Raw genomic sequence first — 12,202 nt, 5'->3', positions numbered from 1 at the left:
TTATTTCGAAATCTTTGTCATTTTTACCCCGTGTGGTTTTCTAAACCAGTTCTTTCCACTGTAATGATCAGACAACAAAACCATCTGTTACAGCTGGCCATTAACAGATTTTATTCTTATAGATATTTACATTTTAGATGATCATACATTGCGTATATATTTTAGAGTGCAGGCTTGGGAGTCTAAAATTCTTAGCATGTAACAGGTTTGCCGCAGCAATGTTTCTTCAATGCGGTCCTGCTAAATGATTGTGTCAAACGCAAAGCTACCACAGATACATTTGGTTCAACACTCTTTCTTTAAAAAAAAATGCTTTGCAAGAACAGTACATTGCTCGAAACAAAATGGAAGAAAGATATGATAAACATTTTTTTTAAACAATGTTTGACAGATGTGTATTGATACCTACAAATTATTAAAAGTACAGAGACTGAAGTGGGATAGAGTTCAGACATACAATTGGCAGCATCAACTAGGCACTTACAGTATCTGCTTACATATTAAGTCAAGCTGGGGGATCATGTGGTCAAGCAGGGTCCGAAGAAGAGCCATGACATAATGTAGCAATCAGAGCCAGTGGTAACATACAGCATGATAAGCTTACACAGGGATAAAACAAAATAATTGCATCCTATTTGTGCTATTAAAAGTATCCAAAGCTTTTACTAACTGGACCTGAAGCCTGTTTTGAAGATGAGACAGAGAGAGAAGGCTTGAGACAAATGAGCCATAATGCAGCTGAAATGACATTTTCCCAGATATCATAGTTCTGAATGAACATCTTTGAACGTTCTTTAAGTATTTTGCTTATTTTAATATGATAATAGGGCAAAAACATGACCCAGACCCCTCAGGGACTTTACTGTGGATGCATATTGACAGTACATCTCATGTTTGCATGGTGTGTATGAGGAACTTCCACAGGAAACACAGAAAAAGAAGAGAGTAGAAAGGCAGAGAAGCTTAGGTATGACCTCATATCATGAACTCTAATAGAAAGACTTGGCTTAAGGCCAATGCAGAATGGAGTGGTTAAGGGAAGTGGTGTTCTCAGGCAGCATGGGACAATGGTTTGGCGGTGTGGCTAGCCTACTGGAGGGAAGGGTGAGGCAGGTAACATAGAGGTCACTGGTGTTACACCGTGATTTTGTAAATGCTCCAAAAGAAGAACTTTTTCCATAGTCAAGTCATGCTAAACATAGGATATACATACAAAGAATAAACAATACAGAAATAACATGTTTACAGTATAAGAATAATACTATTGCTGTGCATGTTTAAGGCTTACTTTGCTTTAAAACCTATTAGCTTTTGAAGACAAATAACTTTTACACAATAAAAATAGCATTTATCACTACATGTAACAAGGCACAGTTGGCAATCCTGATTATAAGTCATTTTAGATAATGTGCTAGATTATCTGTTTTTGGGTAACATGCACTATAAAGCCAACACAAATGCAAAAGTATAAACCCATTCACACTGGCAGTATGCTCTTGGTCATTTACACTCAATCAACAACTTGCAAACCCAATCGCATTTACACATACTTAGATGAACAAATACATACTCTGTTCTTCACAAAAATCACTCATTCAACTGACAAGAACAAAGTACATGCATAAAAAGAGCACATATACATTGGAACGCTTGTGATGAATGATGCATAGTAAAAAGAGGAATATTTGTTGATGTGCCTGACCCCAGCCTCTTCACGTCAGCAGGCCCAGACGAGACAGTTTGGCCGACAGGAAGGAATGAAGAACAAACACCACGGGCTTGGGGCCAGAGTGCAGGTCAAACACCTAAAAAGACAAAGACCAAATAAAACATACGAAACAGTAGATCAATCAATACATTAAAGGGACTATTAGACCATTACTCTCTGAAATGCACTAATGTGTCCAACAGCGATGTACCATTTCACCCTCTGGACCTCCAAAGTCCAGGTAAAGGTTGCGGATCCCATCGTCTGTGGACATCTTGAGTTTCTCGAAGGGGTATCTGAAGAGCACAGTGCCCACTGCAGGCTCCCTTGACTCCCGGGTCACAGTGAAGCCCTTCTCATAATGAAGCGTGAGGCGAACGTCCTGCCTGTTCAGCATGCAACCTGAGGGACAGAGGAGAGGGTGAGAACTTTGTGTGTGTGTGTGTGTGTGTGTGTGTGTAATTGGAATAGTATGTGTGTGCCTGTGTGAGAAGTCTGAATATGTTTGTGTTGCACTGGAATAGGGAATGAAAAGACTCAACGTGAGTGGAAGCATTCCCCCTTCTTTTACCATTGAACAGTAGTTTTTTTGAACATTAACGTTTTTCTATCATCACTTCCTGTATCACAGTGAGAAGTGAATCATGTGATTCCAAAGCCTCACTCAATAATATACACAGATAGTTAGACAAACCAACGTTATACATACATCCACTGACCAATGTTAGATATGCAGACCACAGGAGGTTGGTGGCATCTTAAAGTTAAAGTTTTAAGTTCCTCGACGTACACATCACGGACAAACTGAGACGGTCCACCCACACAGACAGCGTGGTGAAGAATGAGGCTGAAGAAATTTGGCTTGTCACCTAAAACCCTCACAAACTTCTACAGATGCACAATCGAGAGCATCCTATCGGGCTGTATCACCGCCTGGTACAGCAACTGCACCGCCCTCAACCGCAAGGCTCTCCAGAGGGTAGTACGGTCTTCACAACACATCACCGGGGGTAAACTAACTGCCCTCCAGGACACCTACAGCACCCGATGTCACGGAAGGCCAAAAAGATAATCAAGGACAACAACCACCCAAGACACTGCCGGTTCACCCTGCTATCATCCAGAAGGCGAGATCAGTATAGGTGCATCAAAGCTGGGACTGAGAGACTGAAAAACAGCTTCTATCTCAAGGCCATCAGACTGTTAAACAACCATCACTAACATAGAGGCTGCTGCCAACATACAGACTCAAATCACTGGCCATTTAAAATCACTTTTAAATAATGCTACTGTAATAATGTTTACATATCCTACATGACTCATCTCATATGTATATACTGTATTTTACACTATCTATTACATCTTGCCTATGCCGAATGGCCATTGCGCATCCATATATTTATATGTACATATTCTTATTCCATCCCCTTACATTGTGTGTATTAGGTAGTCGTTGTGAATTTGTTAGATTACTTGTTAGATATTACTGCACTGTCGGACTAGAAGCACAAGCATTTCGCTACACTCGCATTAACATCTGCTAACCATGAGTATGTGAACAATAAAATTTGATTTGATTTAATTGGGGAGGACGGGTTCGTGGTAATGACTGGAGCTGAATCAGTGGAACGGTGTCAAATATATCAAACTCATGGTTTCCAGGTGTTTGATGCCATTCCATTTGCTCCGTTCCAGCCATTATTATGAGCCGTTCTCCCCTCAGCAGCCTCCACTGATACAGACATACACATCCACTCACCAATGGAGATCTCCTTAATCAGTTCTGCAGCAGAATGCCCCCCCTGCACCAGGGCCCGGGTCCACGAGGATAGGTCCCAGTGCGTCTCCACCCGGAACACATGGGATTCAATGCCTCGCCCTGTACCTGTCCGTGTGGCAAACACCAGGTCTGCCCCCTGCGCCGGGGAACTGCGGGCACTGCCAGAGTGCACCAGTCTACATAGAAACGGGTACACACCAAACAAGGTCAGCTCATCGTTTGCTCCTCCCACGAGTGATCTTTATCAAGTTAAGTGATTCATAAGTTATGATAACAAAACGCCAACACATCTCAGAGTGAAAGAGGCAGAGAGAGAAAAAGACAGAGAGATACAACCTACATTCTAATGCTGTCTGGCCAACCTGTTGACGTACCTTGTGGCGAGTAGTGGGTGTGTGAGCAGGGGTGTGGACCATGCTTCACGGTTCCATGGGACTGATTCAAACAGCAGGATATCTTTCTCTGTCAGTGCCATGACGATTGGTCGGAACTGGTGCCGCCCACCATCCAACTGGACCTACACCATAAAGAAAGAGAGACAACATGAGAGAAGGTGTCAAAGTGCTTATGTCATTACTGATAAGGTTTTCCATGTCTGTTTGTGTAGGTGTGTGTGTGTCATGCTAGGTGGGCCCAGAGGAAATAGTTAATGCAACAGCAGCTTCCTGTGGTTTTCTGTCTCAAAGTACTTCCTGTCAACCCCCAACAAGGCCAAGTAAACAACCCTGCACAGACAATATCCATACATTAAACAGGCGTACCGACATTACACCACTACCTGCTTTGTGGACTATTTGCTGCTTTAATTTTGTTCAGCTGTTTCCCTCTTTTCCCTATTGTTCCAATTTCTTCAATGTTGTTCTCTATTGTTCTTTTAAATGATGTGTACCCATGTCAAATGCATTTAAAATAAATTCTGATTTGTTTCTGATTTGCACAGCAAAAGTATAAGACGGCACATTTAAAAGACTACAGAATATCACAACAAGCATAGTGACCATCTATAAAACAAACTCTTTACAGTACACATGCAGTAAGGTACACGACTGAACAACAAAACAATACTGTATGTGTGCATCTGTACATAAGTGTATTTCACAACAGTATACAGTACCTTTTAGTATAATTTAGTTATTTCTAAATAATGTTTTGTTTGTGTAATTTATTCAGAAGGCCTATGAGTGTAGTACCTGTTCTGCCAGCCAGCTGATATGTTTGAGTTGGGGGTGTGACCCCGTGGTGATGGAGCCCAGGTAGGAGTTGATGTGGGCCAAAGTCTGGGGCAGCAGGGAAGCAATGTTGGTGTGGATGGCTGTGAACCAGGAATGGGCGCTGGGGCTGTCCTTACAGCGCAGCACCACCGTGTGCTGGCCATCAGGAGAGTGCAGTTCCAAGAGCCTGTAGGAATCAACAGTACTCATCATCATAGTGTCTAGTTGTGCCCATTTTTTTTCTGTTTGGTTTTAATTTGTAATTATACGCACTTCAAGATTATTCTGTATAAATTAAAACCAATTTACAAAATACAATAACTTATTAATTTCAATGATTAATTCTTATCATTATCTTACTAAACATACCAAACCAACACTCCTCCTCTTTGTATTCTCTCTCACACTCACCCCCACGCAGGTCTTACCTGTTCTCCAGGTCAGGTATAGTCAGGTTCCTGCTGATGAAGCACATTTTGAGGGGGATGACCTTTCGGTCCTTGGCCCCGCTGTGTTTGGGGGACCCCGAGTCCTCACTGCCACTGAAGTTGGGGGATTGAGGACGCACCCCATCCCACGGTAGGTCTGCTACCAAGGACGGCTTCTTAAACAGTGGGGAAACCTCCCTGATATATTTCACTACAGAAACACAGAAAAAATAAATAAACAGTGATTAAATATGCATAGACCTCAAGTTGTAAAAAAAAGTGCATCCAAAAGAAACACAAGATTGATCATATATTTCCGACAGTGGTTGAAAAAGTTGCAACGCTCAATTAAAGAGTAATAAATGTTTTATAAGGACGTATTAGTCTCTTGTTGAGTTGCTCTGAGTTGGAGAGTTGGTGGGGCAGTTGTGTGCTTAGCAGGTCAGCTCCTTGGAGAATAATAGTTTTGACTGAAATCATGGATTCAGTTTCCAAATTTGGTCCCGTGGCCCATTCGACCTCACACATTCTCTTTCCCTCTCTCTTCCTTTAGTGCTCTGGGTCGCTCTGCTCTGACTGAGAAACTCAAAACGAGTAGCTGAAGAGACAAGGTCATTGTCGGATGTAGGCGAGGTTAGGCTTGTGAAAGTAATTGTCCCAAATATCTGCTAGTACAAGTATGGGCGGACTGTGTGTGTGTTTGACAGAAGGAGAGAAGTCATGGTAAGGCACTGGGCCAAGGATTGGAACCTATTTTCCAAGTCCCTGCTAACCACACTGCTCTTACTAACAGTGTCAGTGAATATGTCTGCTTATCCAAGTCTTTTGGAGTGTATGTGTGTGCATGCATGATTTAGAAAGTGGCTGGCCTTCTGGACATGGGCCAGAGCATGACTAGAAACCACCTAACCCCAACCCTGAAGAGATCAAGATGGGCAGAGCTGCCTACAGTTATACAGCGCAATCCTGAGGTAGCAAAGTATACATTACACCGAGTGTCATATGTCCAATACACACAGCCACATGAAGTAGTGAATGACAACTCTAGATTCAATGTACTGAAAAGATTCTGTAAAGATGCTCAGTCAAGACTTCCAGCCACAATATCACTGCAGTGTTCCAGTGTGGTTATAAATGCCATGGAACGTTTAAGTACAGGCTTGGTCTCGGTCTCATTCCTCCGTTCCCACTGTACTGTAGCTCTGGTACATCTTTACGGATACGCTTTAGCCATCACAGGTTGAAGAATAGGTGACTAAAGAACATGACACTGGCTCACACTCAGAGGAAAGATACATGTTGGAGGCTTACCACACCATCTCCATTTGTCAATACTCTGCTTGAGTGAGTGCAGACTGCGGTTTGGGCTAGTTGTGTTTTATGGCAGTGTTTTCTGATAAACTAAACAAGGAAGAGGTTAATCCCAGTCCCACCATGGCATTAAACCATTGTGAAAAGTTCAGAGTCAGATAGTTGGTTCCAGAAGCTGCTCTTGCTGTCCCTCGCTGGCGCTGTTTAAAGATCTCATTAGAACTGTTAGCTACCGTACTGCTTTTAATTAGGGCAGTACACAGAGGTGTGTGTGTTTGAGAGAAAGAGATGGGACTGGGTCCCTAGAGGTGCCATCACACATAGCTAGAGCTCATTTTTCCTCCTTCCCTCCATACCTATATGGCCACAGCAATGCAGAGGAATGAGACCGAGGAGGAAGGGGAGAGCTGGAGGAATCTGACAGACTCCAACTCATTATTTGGCTGAAGGAGTTGAGGTTCAAACCCATGGTCTGTTGTGTACCCCCCTCCATTCCCCATGGTTTGATCATGCACATATTTGCTCTTCTCTTCTTGTAGACTTCACCCGGGTATTGCTTTATGTGCCTGGCTACACCCCAGATCCTGACCACTGTTTTTCTTCTGACCACAATCCTCCTGTGGTTTGTTCAGCTCTACCTTCCTCTCTTCCCCATGAACGTCTTTCTCTCCTCCTGCCCCAGACTGTCTGCTGCCAGGCCTTTAATGAGAACAGTGTGTCAGACTCCACAGGTGGGGAGGGGGTTTGTAGAAGGCTCTGGAGAGGCTCCTTTCAAATATACAGTACCAGTCAAAAGTTTGGACACCTACTAATTCAAGGGTTTTTCTTTATTTTTACTATTTCCTACATTGTAGAATAATAGTGAAGACATCAAAACTATGAAATGACACATATGGAATCATGTAGTAACCAAAATAAATGGTTAAACAAATCAAAAATATATTTTAAAATTTTAGATTCTTCAAAAGTAGCCACCTTTTGCCTTGATGACAGCATTGCATACTCTTGGCATTCTCTCAACCAGCTTCATGATGAATGCTTTTCCAACAGTCTTGAAGGAGTTCCTACATATGCTGAGCACTTGTTCCTACATATGCTGAGCACTTTTCCTTCACTTTGTGGTCCAACTCATCCCAATTGGGTTGAGATCAGGTGATTGTGGAGGCCAGGTCATCTGATGCAGCACTCCATCACTCTCCTTCTTGGTCAGATAGCCTTTACACAACCTGGAGGTGAGTTGGGTCATTGCCCTGTAGAAAAACAAATGACAGTCCTACTAAGCGCAAACCAGATGGGATGGCGTATTGCTGCAGAATGCTGTGGTAGTCATGCAGATTAAGTGTGCCTTGAATAATAAATAAAATCACAGTGTCACCAGCAAAGCACCCCTAAACCATCACACCTCCTCCTCCATGCTTCACAGTAGGAACCACACTTGCGGAAATCATCCGTTCACCTTCTCTGCGTCTCACAAGGACACATTTTTGGAACCAAAAATCTCAAATTTGGACTCATCAGACCAAAGGACAGATTTCCACCAGTCTAATATCCATTGCTCGTGTTTCTTGGCCCAAGCAAGTCTCTTCTTCTTATTGGCGTCCTTTAGTAGTGGTTTCTTTGCAGCAATTCGACCATGGCCTGATTCATACAGTCTCTTCTTAACAGTTGATGTTGAGATTTGTCTGTTACTTGAACTCTGTGAAGCAATTATTTTGGCTGCAATTTGCGGTGCAGTTAACTCTAATGAACTTATCCTGTGCAGCAGAGGTAACTCTGGGTCTTCCATTCCTGTGGCGGTCCCCATAAGAGCCAGTTTCATCATAGCGCTGGATGGTTTTTGCGATTGCACTTGAACAAACTTGGAAAGTTCTTGACATTTTCGAGATTGACTGACCTGCATGTCTTAAAGTATTGATGGACTGTCATTTCTCTGATTATTTGAGTTGTTCTTGCCATAATATGGACTTGGTCTTTTACCAAATAGGGTTATCTCCTGTATACCACCTCTACCTTGTCACAACACAACGGATTGGCTCAAACGCATTAAGGAAAGAAATTCCACAAATTAACCTTTAACAAGGCACACCTGTTAATTGAAATGCATTCCAGGTGACTACCTCATGAAGCTGGTTGAGAGAATGAGAGTGTGCAAAACTGTCATCAAGGCAAAGGGTGGCTACTTAGAAGAATCTAAAATATATTTTGATTTGTTTAACATTTGTTTTTTTACTACATGATTCCATAGGTGTTATTTCATAGTGCTGATGTAATCACTATTATTGTACAATGTAGAAAACAGTAAAACATTAAGAAAAATACTGGATTGAATAGGTGTGTCCAAACTTTTGACTGGTACTGTACATATCTGGCCAATTTTTAAAAAAAGCCCCCCTTTGCTGCTCCCCTTCAAACACACAAACCTGCCCCCTTCCTCACCTCTGATCACACTGACCTGGATCACAAAAGGAGGGCATGGAAATTAGTGGAAAGAGTGTATATATCTCCAGTAGGTGGATCTTTTTTTTACACAAACACTATGCACAAGGTGCATGCTGCTACACTGGTCCTGCAATGAATGCTACATAAACAAATATCTTAGCTAAGTAGGTTATACTCAGATATTTCTGTGGATATCCATTTCTGTTTACAAACACAAACAACTTGAGAGAGAGAGGGAAAGGAGAGCAAACGTGCTTGTTCCACTGATATGAATCAGAACCGGTAGTGTTACAACATTAACCTGTATTCACACTTCTATATGTGATGCCCTTTTTTAATGCTTTGACTCATAGTGCATTGCATACTCAAGTGAAATGTTCAATGGTCAGTAAGTTTTGGTTTGTGAACAACAAATTAACTAACTCTCTCTAATTGGGCCTGTCCCCATTTTATGACTAGAGTCTGTCTCATTGTACTGTTTTAATTATTCCTTTTAACCGGACAATGGTCTCCTCCTCTATCCACCAATAAGCAGGCAAACTAAACACAGACAGCCACGATCCAATTGACTAATGTTATTCAGTTATTACATTTCCATTACCGTGGGCTCATATTTATTAGGAAAAGCTCAATAAAGTAGCTATTGTATTTGTTAGAAACACAACATTCATGCCTGTGTGCAAGTTTTATGTAGGTTAGGGTTTATGTATTGTGTACATCACATAGTGGTCTGGAAATTGAAATCTAATTTCGACCTTGTCCATCTGTGGTTAGGCCTATGGGAGTCTTCAGAGGATGAGGAGGAAAATGCAGACAGATTGGAATGGGGGCCCTTTTACTAACATCACAACTCACTCCCTGTCAGTCTAACAAACATTGACAGGGAACTGGCACATTCCTTAAACAAATTCCTAGATTCCTCAGTGGAGAGACAGTCTTATTTTGAACTATTAGGCCTATTTTGAGATGAGAAGCAGAAAATGAAGCCTACTTTATTTTGGGGGTTACAGTGAGACCTCATTTGACAGAATGAGACAAACTGTGTCACATAAACCAACTCTCTACACCCATAAAGGGTTAATTTCCAAAGCATTAAGCCTATCCACCACACAGTGCATTTCAGCCCCTGACCAGTTGTTTCCAACCCCCAGGGCTTCACACCAAAGTGCTCCAAAATCAATATAAGAGTACACAAACATGATGATTAACTGTTCTAGCCTACAATGACTTATATAGAATAACCACTGCCACATACAATGTAGCTAATTTTGTAATCACTGTTCTTACTTTTCTATTTACAATAAGCCTAATGAGTCAGTGGCTGTGAACTGGTTACATTGTAGCCTATAGCTATGTGCTGTAGTCTGGCAATGTAATAGAAAGGAAACATTGTAGCCTAAAGCTTGGCCTGAATCCTGCCTAAATTTTAAATAATTGAAAAAGTATCCTGGGCATCAATAAATTCAACATACTGAATGTTAATCATCCAACTGGCTGTTCGTAATCATCTTTTATTTAGGTCTGTCTATTTCCTGATTGTCAAAAACATGCAATACTTGGCCCACAGCTCAATAGTAGGCCTTCATCAAGAACGAAGCAGAATAGCAGAAGTTTTATTTAGCTATCAAGCGCACATTGTTTAGGATAATAGGCCTGGTTGAGGCAGCTGTCAGAATGACTGGCCTCAAATCCCCGCTATTGCGTTTGAAAACTTACCCTCAAGCGTAACCTCTTTCCCGGCCTTTTTTAGAGCCTGCACCGCTAGATCATGCGTAGCCTCCCTGAGGTCATTTCCATTGACTGACAGTATCGCGTCACCGACCCGAAGAGCTCGACTCTGATCTGCTGCAAGTCCGGGAAAGATCTTGGATATTAGGATGGGCATTCGGTTTTCCCGACCCCCCTTGATGCTGACCCCCAACCCGCCCGACTCTTGTTTTACAACTCGAACTTTACGCACAGCTTCCGATGCGCAGGATTCTAAATTGATGGAAGTTTCGCCATGCCTGGAACTGAAGCTAGATCTAGGACTACCGTAACTGGACCCCGGGCTGCCAAAATCAGAGTTCGTACCGTTATCACGATTATACTTGCTAGAGCCTGCGCTAAAACCTTCGTAGTGACCCCTGTTGATTCCCCCGTGCGCTGGGCTACTGCTTCGTCCTAGCGCACCATGGTTCGGATGTTGTTCTGGGTTCGAGATTTGACCATGGTTCGAATTTCCCGACGTTAACCCTGGGTCGTTTCCGTTTGATATTCCATTTCGTAGGTCCGCTGAATTGTTGCAATGCAAGTTGTTCGCGTGCCCACTTATCTCTGCTTCGGCCGTTAATGTGAAAGTCTCAATGGTCAATTCGCCCGCTACCCGAATCCAGCGGTCCCGGAGCAAAAGGTCTAATTGACCATTTTTGCCCGCTCGTGTCCAGAGAGCCATCCTGTAAATCCGGGGCGGGTTTCAGACTAAACTCATTATGAACTTTTTCTTCTTTTCAGAGCGCGTACCCAAGCGCTAGCCTACCCTACATTTGACACACCCACTTACGCACAGATGGTGGAAAACTGAAGGGAAAACAGTTGCCTCTGACGGACTCTCTCCCTTATTATTGAGCGCGCTTAAGCCCGCTGTCTGTGGCGTGAAAACTTGGAGCCAGACGACAGAAACAGCCAATACATTCAATAGTGTGTGATTGGACCTTAAATTACTTATTCATGAAAGGCGGGGTTTTAAAAATTCTCGACAGGCTTAGCTTTACTTTTTATGTTATGTTGACCAGTCCATCTCCCTTCTCACTATAGTGGTTGGTATATTAGAAAGGGAAAGGGGAAAGTGGAATACCTCGTCAATTGTACAACTGAATGCCTTCAACTGAAATGTGTTTTCATCATAGGTACACTTCAACTACGACAGACAAAATGAGAAAAAAAATCCTGAAAATCACATTGTAGGATTTTTTATGAATTTATTTGCAAATTATGGTGGAAAATAAGTATTTGGTCACCTACAAACAAGCAAGATTTCTGGCTCTCACAGACCTGTAACTTCTTTAAGAGGCTCCTCTGTCCTCCACTCATTACCTGTATTAATTGCACCTGTTTGAACTTGTTATCAGTATAAAAGACACCTGTCCACAACCTCAAACAGTCACACTCCAAACTCCACTATGGCCAAGACCAAAGAGCTGTCAAAGGACACCAGAAACAAAAAATGTAGACCTGCACCAGGCTAGGAAGACAACAGGCTAAGAATCTGCAATAGGTAAGCAGCTTGGTTTGAAGAAATCAACTGTGGGAAATCCCTTGATCTGGGGCTCCACGCAAGATCTCA

General features: G+C 42.4%; 1 protein-coding gene across 1 annotated transcript; it reads right to left on the bottom strand.

Moving 5' to 3' along the window:
* Window positions 1-87: 87 nt before the first annotated feature.
* LOC109867429 (beta-2-syntrophin-like) lies at window positions 88-11,502 on the bottom strand. Its single transcript, XM_020456587.2, has 7 exons — window positions 10,594-11,502; window positions 5,128-5,338; window positions 4,679-4,886; window positions 3,863-4,005; window positions 3,468-3,664; window positions 1,920-2,110; window positions 88-1,805 (listed from the first exon to the last, which is right to left on the bottom strand). Exons 1-7 carry the CDS (start codon window positions 11,309-11,311, stop codon window positions 1,713-1,715), a joined length of 1,761 nt encoding a protein of 586 aa, XP_020312176.1. The 5' UTR covers window positions 11,312-11,502; the 3' UTR covers window positions 88-1,712.
* Between the last annotated feature and the right edge of the window lie 700 nt (window positions 11,503-12,202).

The sequence above is a fragment of the Oncorhynchus kisutch genome, linkage group LG22 (genome assembly GCF_002021735.2).
Source record: "Oncorhynchus kisutch isolate 150728-3 linkage group LG22, Okis_V2, whole genome shotgun sequence".
In the NCBI taxonomy this organism is placed as follows: domain Eukaryota; kingdom Metazoa; phylum Chordata; class Actinopteri; order Salmoniformes; family Salmonidae; genus Oncorhynchus; species Oncorhynchus kisutch.
This window is presented reverse-complemented; position numbering and strand designations above follow the sequence as displayed.